The sequence below is a fragment of the Lissotriton vulgaris genome, chromosome 9, assembly GCF_964263255.1.
Source record: "Lissotriton vulgaris chromosome 9, aLisVul1.2, whole genome shotgun sequence".
Taxonomy (NCBI): Eukaryota; Metazoa; Chordata; class Amphibia; order Caudata; family Salamandridae; genus Lissotriton; species Lissotriton vulgaris.
In genome coordinates, this window is record NC_141697.1 from 8616447 (window position 1) to 8634145 (window position 17699).

The 17699-nt window shown below is 49.6% G+C and overlaps 1 protein-coding gene across 1 annotated transcript in view; it reads right to left on the reverse strand.

Annotated features, from left to right (window-relative positions):
• Positions 1-565: 565 nt before the first annotated feature.
• CLEC14A (C-type lectin domain containing 14A) overlaps positions 566-17699 on the reverse strand; it is a 52133-nt gene continuing 34999 nt past the window's right edge. Inside the window, exon 2 of the mRNA XM_086936915.1 lies at positions 566-1401. Within this exon, the coding sequence (XP_086793041.1) occupies positions 1394-1401 (8 nt within the window). The 3' untranslated portion in view covers positions 566-1393. The remainder of the gene's footprint in view (positions 1402-17699) is intronic.

The following is a 17699-nucleotide window of genomic DNA, read 5'->3' on the forward strand; positions in this document are numbered from 1 at the left end:
AAAGATGCAGCTCAGTAATAGATGCAGCTCAGTAAATGATGCAGCTTAGTACATGATGCAGCTCAGTAAATGATGCAGCTCATAAAATGATGCATCTCAGTAAAAGATGCAGCTTAGCAATAGATGCAGCTCAGTAAATGATGCAGCTCATAAAATGATGCAGCTCAGTAAATGATGCAGCTCAGTAATAGATGCAGCTCAGTAAAATACGCAGCTCCGTAAAAGATGCAGCTCAGTCCTTGATGCAGCTCAGTAAATGATGCAGCTCGGTAATAGATGCAGCTCAGTACATGATGCAGCTCAGTAATGGATACAGCTCAGTAGAAGATGCAGCTCAGTAAATGGTGCAGCTCAGTAAAAGATGCAGCTCAGTAAATGATGCAGCTCAGTAAAAGATGCAGCTCAGTAATAGATGCAGCTCAGTAATAGATGCAGCTCAGTAAAAGATGCAGCTCAGTACATGATGCAGTTCAGTAAATGATGCAGCTCAGTAAAAGATACAGAACAGTAAAAAATGCAGCTCAGTAAATGATGCAGTTCAGTAAATGATGCAGCTCAGTACATGATGAATGCAACTGGTTTAATGTCTAGATTTTATTCATTATGTTGGCATTGACACTTGACGAGGGTTTATTCCCTCACCCACACCGTGGTTGAATTACTCCGATGAGAAGTGTTTCCGGAGACATTCCTTCTCTGTAAATACTTTTGTGTAGCCCTAGTTCTGGATAACATTTCCACGTGCAGTTACTTCGGTGATTAATGATTTCTGGTCACTCAATCCAGCAAAAAATCATTCAGCTGCAGGTACTAAATCGAAAAATACTTTGGAAGCAGTCACTTCGGGAGAAGTTTTTTGATGCAATGATACTCCCAGTTCAGTCACTTCCTCATACACTACTCCAGTGAGAAGAACTCCAGGTGCGGTTACATCAGCAGAAACTACTCCAGTCCAGAACAGAGACTTGTTTGGGTGTGAATCTGCCATGGGGCAGACTGAGGGGTCCTTCCTCGGGCCCTACGCCTGGTTCAGGCGCTTCCTTCGCTCCTGCAGCTAGGGCAGCAGGTCCATGAGTCATACTCCTGGTGCAGTTCATTCCATCGGTCTACTCTTGGTTCTCATTCTACTGACCATACTCCTGAGACAGTTTATTTCCTTGGTCTTACTCCTGCCTCAGCTCCTTCCTTTAGTCTTACTCCAAGTGCAAGTTATGTCCTTGGTCTTAATCCTGGTGTAGATATTTTGCTTGGTCTTGCTCCTGGTGTACTTCATTCCTCTGGCCGTTCTCCAGGTGCAGTTCATTCTCTTGGTCTCCCTCCTGCTGTAGTTCCTTCCCTTGGTTTTCCTCCTCCTGCGGGCTGTTTCCAGGGCTGCGCTTCTGGTGAGTGTGCGTTAAAGACCTGAAACAACAGGACATCTTTCAGTTAATAACATTTGGGCCGATTCCCAAAAGTAATCTGAGACAAAATCCTAGGAGTATTAGGATTCTTACCTTTACTACAGCTACACTGGGACAAAAGCCTAACTTAACGTCTTTCAGTGTTCACAAAAGGCATTTAGGACTCCTAAAGTTAGGAATCCTAACCTTACTACTCCTAAATGCCTTTTGTGAACACCAAAAGTCGAAAAGTTAGGATTTTGTCTCAGATCAGTTCTGTGAATTGCGCCCATAGATTGCACTTTAGCACCGAACAGGAACGCAGTAACACTGGACACATTGAGTCTACTTGCCTCTCACTAGAGGTGGCACAGGACCCACGTTTGGGCATACTTAGGGTGACAAATGCAAAAAGAACAATTGTTAGGCAGAATGCCGCACAATGTCAAGCATTCACCCCAGTACAGAGATCTGGCCCTAAATCCATAAGCAGGGTCAAGACTGATTTGGATACGGGGTGGCCAAACTGGGTGGCATGGTGAGCAAAGAAAATAAGGGGCAGATTTACAAGCCCGCTACGCCACCAATTCATCACTTTTTGTGACGTACTGGTGGCGTATTTCACAGCTCCATATTTACAAGGACATAAAAAGCCACCCAGTGTGGCTTTTGCTGTCCTTGTAGATACAGTCCCTTTACACGCAGCACTTTGCATGAAAGTGGAGTTCCATGGGTTTTGCTGTGGGTGTTCCCAGGCAACACCCATGGAACCAGACACATTTCCAGATTTACGAGGAATCGTAAATCAGGAAATGCGTGTGAATGCTACCCCTCCACAGGGGAGGCGCAACGAGGAGTAATGTTTTCATTTCTACTCGATTGTTCCTCTTTCAATGCGTGCCGCATCCTACAGCAGCATTGAAAGAGGAAAATGCCTTTAGTGATTGTTTTCGTGCAGGAAGGGGCTCCCTCTGTGTATCATCTTTTTGTGTTACTAAAGTCACCGTAAGTGGGAAGGGTATGCCAAGACGAACTAACTCCAGCATGCCAGTGTGAGTAATTTGTCACAGGTGTCTCTCATGGAAAGAATTGCTGAACGTGCGCTGGTGCCAGAATCTTTCCCTGATACCTCTAGAGAACAGTCATTGCCTCCAGACAAGCTCACAAGCATCACATCCCATTCTGGCTCACACTGACGTTCACTCACACACTCATTCTCTCACTCACTCTCATTCATTCTTTCTCACTCGCACTCACATCCACTTACATTCAGTCTTATTCATTCTCACTCGCTTACGTTAGTCTTAATCTCACTCCTTCTCACTCACACTTACTGACACTCAGGCCCGGGTTTACTGATGCTTTGCACAGTCTTTGTGTCACGGCGCCAGGTCTTACGGTTGAATTTTCGATCCGGCGCAAATCCTGATTTGCTTTGGATAGAATCCGAAAATTACACCAAATTGTGCAATGTGCTTTGTGTTATTTTGAGTCAAGGGGGCATGGTGTACGGGTGTTCCATGGGCGTTCCAAGGGTGGTGCGTGGGCGTTTCAATGCAACCAACCATGGGTCTCTGTCCACAAACAGTGGTTGACAGGAATTTGCACCAAAATCATACAACTCCTCAAGGCAAGCAAAACGAGGACATTTTTTCTCCTACATGTGTGCTGCATTGTACCACACACATACAAACTGTGATAAGCCTTTAAAAAAAGTCTTTTTTACGCAAAGGGTCCCCTTCCAGCACAAAACTAATGCTTCAGAGAACGCACACACCCTCAAACTATGGCGCAATGTGTGTGTTGGCGCATGATTGTGTTAAAAACTAGATTACGATGTGAACATTATCGGCGCCATCTGTCCGACTTAGGCCTCTACGAGCGCGTAAGCGGCAGCCATTTTAAGATACCGTGGCCATCTCGTGCATTGCCAATCACCTACACGTCTCCCTGACCTCGCTATCATCCCCCACGCGCTGGCAACCCCCCTCCAAACACACATGCTAGAGTCAAAAAGCATCCTCAGCGCGACCCTGCCCCAGAGCCACTTCCCGTGCCAAACCCACATGCCCTTTCATCCCTTGCGCACGAATAGGCCCCTTTGATAACTTCTTCCCCTGCACCTGGTTTTTCGATCCGATCCCAGGCCATAACCAACCCCTGTGGATACAGTTTATTGCCCCCGTACAGTAGGATCTCACCTCCCATCAAAGGAGCCGGAATTAATCAATGCCACGACCCCATGAGATCCGACTGATTGCGCATATTTCAGCTCCTGCCGGAATGTCCAGCTACGAGATAGCCATCACCTGTTGAGATTGGGGTGAGAGACATTTACTGTTTGACTATGTGTGGAAACAAGCCTAAAGCGGGGATTCCAAAAATGTTTAACATACATCAAAGTGATGTCAGGAATGTATTACACTGCAATAAAGAGTCAAGATTGTGTATATAAGGCGAGGCCACAGAGATGCAGTTAGAGCACCTCGAGACAACATACTGCTTGTCTAATCTGATGTGCTTTCCTCTGGAGAAAATAAATCCGTTCCTTGCTTTCCAGTTTCCAGCGCCCGCCTCTTTATTTGATAATTACTGAGTGAATTAGAGGCGACTAACGCCAAGCAGTGCTTGAGGATACCTGGGGAAAATATGCTTCTTCAACAATTGGCGTCCCAACGCGGGGCCCATCAGCGACACGTGGGTCCGGTAGAGAGGGCCTAACGACGGGGTTAACATCTAAAAACTATTGGAGTATACCTGCCTTGAGAGGACCCTCGTCTGGCTGCCGATCAAATTAGTTTCACCGGTTTCGAGTGGACCTCTCTCGAGTGATCCACGGTCCTGACTGGGATCCCACAGGAGTGCCGCGGCAATAACGGAGAATAGAGGACGATCGGGCGCTGGAAGTGGAAGACAAGAAACAGTCCATACAGTCCGGGTAAGGTAGTGGTACACGACTATTGAATTGTTTGATTGATTGATTGATTGTTTGGTTCGGAAAATACTGGTATTACTCATTGATTGGTTCGTTTAGCCTTGTTTGCTACTCAAAATATTGGTTCTTTTTGAGATATTCTCTGTTTGCAAACAACAAAGAATAGAAATATTCCCTCTCTCTTTGCAGACAGTGAAGGATAGGTAGTGCAGACCTTTGTCCACCATTATTTGAGATCTTCACTTGTCCGATTATACGTCATTCCTATCTTCTCCCCACTGATTGGTAATTGGCTTAACCCGGATCCTTTATTAGAGGTAGATCATCCGGCTCCACCGGAGGGCACCCCTAATAAGGACATGTATATAAAGTATTGACTAGTCGCCGTAGCTTATAGTAAACTATGGCATACAAATATCAAGAAAGATCGAGAAATTCAGTGGCCACTGATGGGATCTTTTGACCTTGCTAAAATCGAAGCACTAGAAATAGCCCTTCGCAAAAAGAAAACTACGCCAACCATGCTCGATAGTCTCAGCATGTGGCAAAAAGAAGCAATGCCACGGAAAAAGAAAGACGAAGCGAGAATAGATAAGGAACTACGAAAATCAGCTTACGTAGCTGGTAAAAAGTTAGAAGAAGAAATTAGGGAAAGAGAAAAAGCTAGAAAAGAACGAGAATCAGAAATCTCAGGCCAATGCCCTGTCAGAACACCCTCCACGCTTTACCCTGAGCTACCATCGAAGCAAAAGATAGACGATGATCAACTCCTAGGTCCACTGATCATCTATATGCCCCCTCCTTATGCCCCTGCTCATCCTCTAGTACAACACCTAGAACCCCAGAACATAGCTGAAGGTAGCACCAGGGCCTCGGTACCCACGGCCTCCTCGCCGACCGAGCCTCTCGTGCTGAACACCTTGTCAAAAGATACCTCAGAACGGATCGTAGCAAAAGAGAAAGAACCGTCCAGAATCCCTCGTTTGAGCAAGAATGAGTGAGCCGGCATAGAGAAAATAGTTAAGACCCTGGTAGACAGGAAAGAAACGGAAGAGTGCATCACAGATACATGTAACTCCTACGTTGGCAATCACAAGTGATACTTCGTCGTGCGTTTTTGTTACCACACCCCCACAGCTTATGAAGACAAATACAAGAATGTAGGACCTGATCGACTCATGACTCTATATAGAAAGGTGGACACGGGAGTGAATGTGACGTAGCAAAACTCTTCTCCTACACCTTAGAAGTCTTCAGCCACCTCATAGAACAGAGGCGAACAGTCAAAGCGCCACCCCTGTAGTAGTCAAACCCCCGATAGAAAAATTAGACAACATGATGCCCATAAAGGAAGCTGCCCCCTACTGGGTCCCCCCTAGAGGACAGGGAACTCATGATGACATTAACCACCAGGACACCAAAGGAAGAGTAGTATACAACTGGGTGTATCAACCCTGGGATGGACAGGACATCCTGACGTTCTGCAAATCCTTGCCGGACTTGCGAAAGAATCCCACCGCGTTCTATACGGAGTTAGGTATCACTTTAGGATCGACAATCATGACCCTTGCCGACATTGATTTATTCTTTGGGGTATGTCTGCCAGCTGATGTGTGGAAGCAAATCCGGAAAGTCAACCACACTGACCTGCTTGGACATACCTGGGAACAACTCGATATGCTAGATAAGCAACGAAACACTGGACAGAAACCCCTGAAAGCCATACTAGACCTCCCAGATAAGATCGTGCAAAAAGTGAAGTCCCTAATCCCCCAGAAAAAGGTAGACTGGTCTATTGTAACAGCTTGCCGCCAGAAACCCCAAGAAGACGTCTCCGAATACTTCTCCCGGTTTGAAAAGGTGTTCTCCGATTATAGTGGACAAGACATAACCACTGCAACCGGACATCACTTGTTTGTACAGAATTATGTTAAAGGTCTGTTGCCGGAAGTATCGCAGAAACTACAGACTAGTGAAAGCAGTTGGGCTGCCTCAAAGCCAGCGACCATCCTCCAGATGGCCCAGTATTACAAACACAAGAAAAATGAAAGCGATACAGCTTCTGAAAGGAAAAAGAAAGATTTAAAAGAAAAAGTTATGATAGTGCAGCTACAAGGAGTAAATATAGGAAAAGAGCAATACAAGGGAGGTTATCAACAGAATACTCCTAGGAACCCACCGCCTAGAAGCAATGCACCCGCACCCTACGCTGGACGTAGAGACTTAGGAGAGAATCAGAGTGCATTTTGTAAAGAGTACGGACATTGGAAGTATCAATGCCTGGTCCTCATAGAAATGAGTAGAAACAAAGAGACAAGAGAATTAGCGAATGGACTAAGAAATAGAGGACGCAGACGAGGGTACACAAATGACGCTAGTGACGAGAGGCCAGGTAGAGCAAATACATTTGACCGTCCCTGACAGAATCAGTACCAGCAATCTGACTTCGACAATGCATACGACTATGCATAGGACTGCCAAGGGCAAGATCCAGTCGAGCTCTATGTTGACCAGCAAGGCCCTTATGTTACCGCAAAGGTCCTGGGCATGAAGACTCCATTTCTGGTAGACACTGGAGCAACACATAGTGCATTATCCAAACGACTGATTCCAAGGGCACCCTTGTCTTGCTCACACGTGACATCAATAGGATTTGATCGTATGCCCTCCACCAACCCCTTGTCCAAACCGATCCCTTTCGATCTTGAAGACAATATCATTGACACAACATTCCTACTCTCCTCCTATACCCCAGACGCCATTATGGGTCTTGACTTGCTGAAATATTTTTGGGCAACTATCAGGTGCTCGCCCGACGGAGTCCGAGTCATCCTATATGACAACCCCAACCAACTCAGACCTCGCACATCCTGACACATGTACCCCATTACTGAAGCAGACGTGTCCCTACTTGATATTTTGCCATCACACTTATGGGCGAAAGCTGACTCGGACGTAGGTCGAATGATGATAGACCCAGTGCATGTGACTATACGACAGGACGCGACCTTACCGAAAGTACCCGAGTACAAGATATCACCAGAAGGCGAGAAAGCATTGATAGAAATACTACAGTCACTAGTAGACGCAGGAGTGGTAGAGGAAGTAGTAAGCAATGTCTGTAACAGCTCAATTCTACCAATCATCAAAAGACAAGGAGAGGGAGATGAGAAAGCATACCGCTTCATAATCGACCTACGAGAGATCAACAAGATAGTTGTGCCACAGTACCCCTTAGTCTCTGATATCACCACCATCCTGACCCTGATCCCGTCCACTGCCACCACTTTCACTGCCATTGACCTAAAAAATGCCTTCTTTTCCATACCTATCCATCCAGACAGCCGCTACCTTTTCGGATTCACCCTAAGATCCTGCTGGTATAGATTTTGTCGAGCACACCAGGGGTACACCGAAAGCCCGAGTATCTATAGTCAGGCGCTCAAGAGACAGCTAGATGAAGTTCAGTTACCAGATGGGGTGGTGTTGATACAGTATGTAGACGATATCCTTCTAGCACAGACACCACCTCACTAGCAGTCACAGCCACCATCCAGCTCCTACACTTTCTTGCAGAGAATGGTCACAAAGTTTCCCGAAAGAAGTTGCAGTTTTGTAAACCCCAAGTGACTTATCTAGGACACCTCTTATCGAAGGAAGGGAGGAAACTCACACCTGACCGAATTCAGACCAATTTAGACACTCCCGTCCCTAAGAACCAGAAGCAAGTCCTCTCACTGGTGGGCCTCACCTCATTCTGTCGACAGTGGTTGCCGAACTTTAGCCTCATTGTCAAACCCCTACTTTCCCTTCTAGCCAAAGACGGTCCCTTCCCACTCCTGATGACTTCCTAACGCCAGACCGCGTTAAAAGAATTGCGAGACGCCCTTTGTTCGGCACCCGTTTTAGGAACCACAGACTACTCCAAGCCATTCTCCCTCTACACACACGAAAGAGAGGGATGTGCATCGTCCGTTCTGACACAATCGATTGGTCCCAAACAACGCCCCTGTGCTTATTTCCCAGCCACCCTTGACCCTGTAGCCAGAGCATTACCCACATGCCGACGTGCTGTAGCAGCTGCAGCAGAATAAATACGCCAGAGTGAGGGGATAGTACTCTCCAACCCCCTTACAGTGTTAGTACCCCATGCTGTTGACACCCTCTTGAATCACACTAAGACCCAACACCTGATTAGTGCACGACTGGCTGGATACAAGCTGACCCTATTAGCACCACACATTACTCTGAAACGATGCACCACTCTGAACCCATCTACATTGTTGCCACTGCCTGAAAACGACCCTAATATGACTCCCCTGCATGACTGTGTGACCCTCACTGACGAACAGACAAAGAGCAGAGTAGACCTCCGAGACACCGCTTTCCCAGAGCCTGACGGGGAACTATGGGTAGATGGCTCATGCATCAAACTACCGGATGGCACCACCTCAGCTGCGTATGCCGTCACCACAGTCTGAAACATTATTGAAACAGACCGAATTGCCCAACGATCCGCACAAGCGGCAGAACTGATTGCTCTCACGCGAGCATGTATTTTAGCAGCAGGGATGACAGTAAACATATACACGGACAGCCAGTATGCCTTCGGGGTAGTCCACCATTCTGGGCTCCTCTGGAGAGAAAGAGGGTTCTTGACCTCACACGACACACCCATCCTACATGGAAATCTAGTCTCCACCCTGACTGAAGCAGTCCTCCTCCCCAAGCAGCTAGCAGTAATCAAATGCCAGGCACATAAGAAAGTAACTGACATTATTGGACAGGGAAATGCATTAGCTGACTTTACTGCCCGAGCCACAGCTGAAAACAGAACAACAACACGAATGTATGAGACCAGATCACAGGAAGAGAAATGGACAGACGCTAGGACCACTATAAGAGATATCCAACTACCGAGTACACAACACGAACTGACTGAATGGGCTCGGTTAGGACTAAAAGACGACGAAGGCTGCTGGAGGACGAAAGACAGAGACAAATGGCTGCTACCTAACGCTTATCTGATCCCCATACTGACCATGGCACACTTACCCGCACACATAGGATCCGCTCCCATGACCGAACTGATTACTAGGGTATGGCATAATGACAAGATAGCAGATTCAGCAAAACGCCTAGTACAACAATGCATGGTATGCCTACAACACAACCCGGGGAAAGGGACAGTAGTACCTCGAGGAGGGTTTGGAGTTCCTGACCATCCCTTTGAGATCCTCCAAATGGATTACATTCAGTTAGAAAGGTGCCATGGTCTGAAATACGTCCTAGTTATTGTGTGCGCCTTCAGGAAATAGGTGGAAGCATACCCCACTCGTGAAAACACCTCCACTACCACTGCAAAGGTGTTGTTGAAAGAGTTTTCCCCCACTATGGCCTTTGTAGAGTTTTATGGAGCGACAATGGCCCCCACTTCGTAGCCGAAGTTATCCAACACATATTGAAAGGGTTGGGGGTAAAGCAAAAGTTTCACGCAGTTTTTCACCCCCAATCTGTAGGCCTGGTAGAGAGACACAATGCCACACTGAAACTAAAACTAGCAAAGGTAGTCGCCACCACTGGACTGAAGTGGCCTGATGCCCTCCCACTGGCATTGCTATCAATGTGCTCCACCCCAAACAGACACCACTTGACTCCGTATGAGGTTGTCTTTGGCCGGTCTATGAACATTTGGGCCGCGCCAAAGCCAACTTCCATCCATGATGTCCCAAACATACTAATGTCTGATTATTTGCACAAACTGACAACTGAACTAACTGTTTTCTACCAACAGGTGCAGCAAGCCATACCAGACGCATCCAGGGGCCCCGGACATGACATCCATCCTGGCGAGTTCGTTTTGATTCAGAACTTCCAGAGATCTAAGAGTCTGGAACCCAGGTGGACGGGGCCCTGGCAAGTCTTGATCACCACCCGAACTGCACTTCGAGTAGAAGGAAAGAAGAATTGGCTGCATACACATCATTGCAAGAAATATCCCCAACACTGACAACGAAAGAAGACGTGGACACCCAAGAAGAGCTCCTGACCAAGGATCGACCAGCCCTGAGTTGTTACCCAGAAACAGAGACACTTGAACTGTCAGAATTTCCTGATCCCACTGTGCCATTCAGAAAAGGGTACAACTTGCGATGAAAGGAGAGTGCCTCGACAAAGCAGACCACTAACTGAGTCAAAAGTCTCAGTCTCACACTACAAAGGGTACCAGGAGAAACGCTAGACAAAGTATGTGGTCCTGCCAGTCACCTAGCCTCTTGAAGATGATGGAAGATCCCGGACAACCGAAGACCCATCACAAAGACTCCAAGACTGCCAACCTGCATAGTTCAAAGACAATTGTACTTTTCATTGCATCCCTCATCTGCCTCTTGCTAATGGTCACAGTCTGGATCATGGAAGAGAGTGCCCCCGCTCACAGGACAATGTCACCCACAATGCAGCCCTCTACCAAGAAAGAACATTATCTGGTGTCACTGTCACCCAATCTTCGAGAACAACGCAAGGAGTGCTGGAACAACTCCTTTGTACAGCTACTGCATCAGCACAAACTTGCTGCCAATGCCACAAGCTGTTGGATTTGTGGTCTGCTACCACACGCAACTGAACATTCTATTCCCTTCATCTCTTCACCTTTCTCTGTTCATGGGTCCTGCCTTGCAAGTCAAGTCAAGTCAAGTCAAGATTTGTATAGCGCACTACTCACCCAGAGGGTCTCAAGGCGCTTGAGGGAGGGGGGGGGGTGTTCGCTACTTATCAAATAGCCAGGTTTTGAGTTGTTTTCTGAAGGAGAGGCAGTTCTGTGTAAGGGGGAGGTGGGTGGGGAGAGAGTTCCAGGTCTTGGCCGCTAAGTAGGAGAAAGATCTTCCTCCCATGGTAGCTCTTCGAATGCGTGGAAACGCGGCGAGGGCTTGATTGGACGATCGGAGTTGGCGGGTGGGGGTGTAAAAGGTCAGGCGCGTGTTGAGGTATTTGGGTCCTAGGTCGTAGAAAGCTTTGTGTGTGTGGGTGAGGAGACGGAATGTTATTCTCTTGTTTACAGGGAGGCAGTGGAGGTTTCTCAGGTGATCGGATATGTGATTGTGGCGGGGTATGTCTAGGATGAGTCGGGGGGAGGGTTTCTGAATGTGTTGGAGTTTTTTCTGTAATTTGGCTGTGGTTCCGGCGTAGAGGATGTTTCCGTAGTCCAGTCGGCTTGTGACAAGTGCTTGGGTGACTGTCTTTCTTGTTTCGGTGGGGATTCAGCGGAAGATCTTTCTGAGCATACGTAATATGTTAAAGCATGATGATGAGACGACATTGACTTGTCTGGTCATTGAGAGGGAGGAGTCTAGGATGAATCCCAGGTTGCGAGCATGGTCCGTTGGTTTGGGTGCGAAGCCAGTGCCTGTGGCCACCACGAGACGTCCCATGTGGAGGGGGATGATCCTAGGATGAGGACTTCCGTCTTGTCAGAATTCAGTTTTAAGCGGTTGTTCTTCATCCATTCGGCTACGTCTTTCATCCCTTCGTGTAGGTTGGTTTTGGCGGTGTTTGGGCCTTTGGTGAGGGAGAGGATCAGCTGTGTGTCGTCAGCGTTGGAGATGATGTTGAGGTTGTGCTGGCATGCGATGGGTGCGAGGGGGCTCATGTAGACGTTGAAGAGGGTGGGGCTGAGCGAAGATCCTTGTGGAACGCCGTATATGACTTCGGAGGCCTCTGATCTGAAAGGGGGGAGGCGGACTCTCTGGGTTCTTCCGGCGAGGGACGAAATAATCCAATCCGATGCTTTTCCTTGTATCCCGGCGTTGCTGAGGCGTTGTACTAGGGTGCTATGACAGACCGTGTCAAACGCTGCGGATTGGTCCAGGAGGATGAGGGCAGCTGTTTCCCCGTTGTCTAATAGTGTTCGGATGTCGTCTGTGGCTGCGATGAGGGCGGTCTCGGTGCTATGTTTGGCTCGGAATCCGGACTGTGAGGGGTCAAGGGAGCCGTTGGGCTCGAGGAAGGCGGCAAGCTGATTGTTGACGGCCTTCTCTATGACTTTGGCAGGGAAAGGGAGGAGCGAGATGGGGCGGTAGTTCTTACGTTCGGTGGGGTCTGCTGTAGGTTTCTTCAGGAGGGCACTAAGTTCGGCATGTTTCCAGCTTTCCAGGAAGGTAGCGATGTTGAGGGAGCAGTTGATGATATCTCGGAGATAGGGTGCTATGATGGAGTCGGCCTTGTTGAAGATGTAGTGGGGGCATGGGTCGGTTGGTGATCCGGAGTGAATGGAGTTCATCAGGCGGATGGTGTCTTTGGTGCTGATCGGGTTCCAGGCGCAAAGGGTGGTGGTGGGGGGCTTTAGTTCGGTGGTAAGGGGGGTGGTCTGGTCGCCGAAGCTGTTATGTATGTCAGCGATTTTGCTGTGGAAGAATGAGGCTAGAGAGTTGTAGAGGTCTTGAGAGGGAGTGATGTCGTTGGTGATGGCGCTGGGATTGGTAAACTGTTTGACGATGCTGAAGAGTTCTTTACTGTTGTGGGCGTTGTTGTCAATTCGATCCTTGAATGCTGATTTCTTGTAGGATCGGATCAGCTGGCGGGTGGCATCCTTGAGGGCGGACATGTTGCCTGTGGTTGGTTTTATTCGCAAGGTTTTCTCGAGGGTGCGGCAGTTCTTTTAGGTGTTCTTGAGGTCGTCATTGAACCAGGAGGCTTTTTTGCTACCTTGGTTGTTGTGATGGTTTTTCAGGGGTGCTAATTGGTCAGCGGAGTGGGTGATCCATTTTGCGAGATTGATGGATGCTTGATTTGGGTCCGATGATTTGGCTGGAGGGTTTTCGTTCGTCTGCTCCCTTCTGCTCTCTGACCACAAATGCAACCTTTCAAATGAACATTCCTGAAAAAGAACAAATTAAAATGCGGGTGTTCAATAACCCAGCCAGACCCACCTTCTCATATCTACGAAAATGAACTGCTGCAACTCTGACTGTGGCCCTATCTGTGGTAAATGTCTCAGCCCTGTCTGCATTGAGGGCCATGAAATGAAAATCGTGGGCCACAGCTCCTGCACTATAAAAAGGACTCTGAACACTGCTGATCCCCCATCATTTGTTGCCTCACCAAACATGTACTTTGTCTGCGGTACAAAAGCCTACACCTGGCTCCCAAAAGGCTGGGGGGGTACTTGCTACATGGCCTTTGTTCTTCCTCCAACGTGCATAGCAGCGGCAAGCCATCACGGGGAAAGGCGTTCTAAAGACACAGAGCAAGCAGACTCCACAGCATCACAGTTCCTCGATGCAGCAAAAGGACTCCTCCCTCTGTGGGGTCCGCTGGCAAACAGTCGAGCCATCCGACATCTGACCCAAGCAGTCGAAACAGCATTGAACATCACAGCTGGCATCCTCACCAACAACACAGCTGAGCTACAGGCGGTCCGCCTGGTGGCTTTACAGAACCGTCTTGTTTTAGACGTGGTACTAGCAGACCGTGGAGGAGCATGCCGCATCATCGGCGCCAGCTGTTGCACCTTCGTCCCAGATAACTCACCTTCTGTTTACAAAGCAATTGAACACCTTCACAGACTGGCATCAGAAATCCATCAAGAACAAGAGACTTGGACACTTGGCAGCTGGTTTTGGAACATTTTGAAAGACTGGGGCTGGAAACTGTTGATGATAATATTGGTGCCAGTTTTTGTAATATGTGGTTGCGGCCTAGGAATACAATGCATACCGCCCTTATGCTCTCTTTTTATGAACTCTATTTGCCCTAAGACTTTGGACACTAAGTTTGAATATATGTAAGCACTGTATGATAATGAGATACAGAATATCATGGAAATTGACATCAATTGACAAGCTGGCTTAAAAAAATGTTCAAAGGGCACACTGTTAAAAACTAGATTACGATGTGAACATTATCGGCGCCATCTTGTCCGACTTAGGCCCCTACGAGGGCGTAAGCGGCAGCCATTTTAAGATACTGTGGCCATCTCGTACATTGCCAATCACCTACACGTCTCCCTGACCTCGCTATCTTCCCCCACGCGCTGGCAGCCCCCAAGCACACATGCTAGAGTCATAAAGCATCCTCAGCGCGACCCTGCCCCGGAGCCACTACCCATGCCAAACCCACATGCCCTTTCATCCCTCGAGTATGAACAGGCCCCTTTGATAACCTCTGCCCCTGCAGCTGGTTGTTTGATCCGATCCCAGGCCATAACCAACCCCTGCGGATACAGTTTATTGCCCCCGTACAGTAGGATCTCGCCTCCCATCAAAGGAGCCAGAATTAATCAATGCCGCAACCCCATGAGATTCGACTGATTGCGCATATTTCAGCTCCTGCCGGAATGTCCTGCTGCGCGATAGCCATCACCTGTTGAGATTGGGGTGGGGAACATTTACTATTTGACTATGTGTGGGAACAAGCCTAAAGCGGGGATTCCAGAAATGTTTAACATACATCAAAGTGATGTCAGGAATGTATTACACTGCAATAAAGAGTCAAGATTGTGGATATAAGGCGAGGCCACAGAGATGCAGTTAGAGCACCTCGAGACAACATACTGGTTGTCTAATCTGACATGCTTTCCTCCGGAGAAAATAAATATGTTCCTTGCTTTCCAGTTTTCCCAGCGCCCGCCTCTTTATTTGATAATTACAGAGTGAATTAGAGGCGACTAACGCCAAGCAGTGCTTGAGGATACCTGGGGAAAATCTGCTTCTTCAACATCTGTCGAAAGTGTAGCAGTGCACAGGGAGAGAAAAAATGTACCATATCTTGGTACACACTGGGGATTTCGTCTAGTATCTCCCCCTTTGACAAAAGGCAGCACTGCAACTGTGGAGCAGCATTGCCTTGCGTCAAAGAACAGCACCTCCTGTCTCAATCTCACACATAGTGTAGAGGTGATAGTGACAATCCATCCAAACTGCAATTTGTTACTAAATGTAATGCAAAGTGTACAATGCGCTGCTTTACATTACTTTGCATCAGAAGAGCGTTCCATAGGTGGTGCGTGTGCATTCCATGGGTGGTGCATGGGTGGTGCATGGGTGTTCCATGGGTGGAGCGTGGGCGTTCCATGGGTGGTGAGTGTGCCTTCCATGGGTGGTGAGTGTGCGTTTCATGGGTGAAGCGTCGGCGTTCCCTTGGTGGAGCATGGGTGTTCCTTGAGTGGAGAATGGGTGTTCCATGGGTGGAGCGTGGGTGTTCCATGGTTGGAGCGTCGGTGTTCCATGGGTGGAGATTGGGTGTTCCTTGGGTGGAGGGTGGGCGTTCCATGGGTGGAGCGTGGGTGTTCCATGGGTGTAGCGTGGGTGTTCCATGGGTGGAGCGTGGGCATTCCATAGGTGGAGCGTGGGTGTTCCATGGGTGGAGCATGGGTGTTCCTTGGGTGGAGCCTGGGGGTTCCATGGGTGGAGCATGGATGTTCCTTGGGTGGAGGGTGGGTGTTCCATGGCTGGAGGGTGGGCATTCCATGGGTGGAGCGTGGGTGTTCCATAGGCATTCCATGGGTGAAGCCTGTGCGTTCCATGGGTGGATCATGGGTGTTCCTTGGGTGGAGCGTGGGTGTTCCAGGGGTGGAGCGTGGGTGTTCTATGGGTGGTTTGTGTGCGTTCCATAGGTTGAGCGTGAGTGTTCCGTGGGTGGAATGTGGGTGTTCCAGCAGTCGTGTGTGGGCGTTCCATGGGTGGAGCGTGGGTGTTCCATGGGTGGAGCACAGGTTTTCCATGGGTGGAGCGTGGACGTTCCATGGATTGTGCATGGGCGTTCCATGAGTGGTGCATGGGTGTTCCTTGGGTGGAGGGTGGGCGTTCCATGGGTGGAGCGTGGGTGGCACATAGGTGGAACATGGGTGGAACATGGGTGGAGCGTGGGTGTTCCATGGGTGGAGCGTGGGTGTTCCTTGGGTGGAGCATGGGTGTTCCTTGGGTGGAGCATGGGCGTTCCTTGGGTGGAGGGTGGGCGTTTCATGGGTGGAGTGTAGGGTGTTCCATGGGTTGAGCATGGGCGTTCCATGGGTGGAGCGTGGGTGTTCCATGGGTGGAGCATGGGTGTTCCTTGGGTGGAGGGTGGGTGTTCCATGGGTGGAGCGTGGGCGTTCCATGGGTGGAGCATGGGTGTTCCATGGGTGGAGCCTGGGTGTTCCATGGGTGGAGCATGGGTGTTCCTTGGGTGGAGGGTGGGTGTTCCATCGGTGGAGGGTGGGCATTCCATGGGTGGAGCGTGGGTGTTCTATGGGAGTTCCATGGGTGGAGCCTGGGCGTTCCATGGGTGGTGCTTGCGTGTCCCTTGGGTGAGCGTGGGTGTTTCAGGGGTGGAGCGCGGGCGTTCCATGGGTGGTTTGTGTGCGTTCCATAGGTTGAGCGTGAGTGTTCCATGGGTGGAATGTGGGTGTTCCATCAGTCGTGTGTGGGCCTTCCATGGGTGGAGCGTGGGTGTTCCGTGGGTGGAGCACAGGTGTTCCATGGGTGGAGCGTGGACGTTCCATGGGTCGTGCATGGGCATTCCATGGGTGGTGCATGGGTGTTCCATGGGTGGAGCGTGGGCAATCCATGGGTGGTGCATGGGTGTTCCATGGGTGGAGCACAGGTTTTCCATGGGTGGAGCGTGGACGTTCCATGGGTTGTGCATGGGCGTTCCATGAGTGGTGCATGGGTGTTCCTTGGGCGGAGGGTGGGCGTTCCATGGGTGGAGTGTGGGTGGCACATTGGTGGAACATGGGTGGAGCGTGGGTGTTCCATGGGTGGAGCGTGGGTGTTCCATGGGTGGAGCGTGGGTGTTCCATGGGTGGAGCATGGGTGTTCCTCGGGTGGAGCATGGGTGTTCCTTGGGTGGAGGGTGGGTGTTCCATGGGTGGAGCGTGGGCGTTCCATGGGTGGAGCATGGGTGTTCCATGGGTGGAGCCTGGGCGTTCCATGGGTGGATCATGGGTGTTCCTTGGGTGGAGGGTGGGTGTTCCATGGGTAGAGGGTGGGCATTCCATGAGTGGAGCGTGGGTGTTCTATGGGAGTTCCATGGGTGGAGCCTGGGCGTTCCATGGGTGGTGCTTGCGTGTCCCTTGGGTGGAGCGTGGGTGTTTCAGGGGTGGGGCGCGGGCGTTCCATGGGTGGTTTGTGTGCGTTCCATAGGTTGAGCGTGAGTGTTCCATGGGTGGAATGTGGGTATTCCATCAGTCGTGTATGGGCCTTCCATGGGTGGAGCGTGGGTGTTCCGTGGGTGGAGCACAGGTGTTCCATGGGTGGAGCGTGGACGTTCCATGGGTCGTGCATGGGCATTCCATGGGTGGTGCATGGGTGTTCCATGGGTGGAGCGTGGGCAATCCATGGGTGGTGCATGGGTGTTCCATGGGTGGAGCGTGGGCGTTCCATGGGTGGTGAGTGTGCCTTTCATGGGTA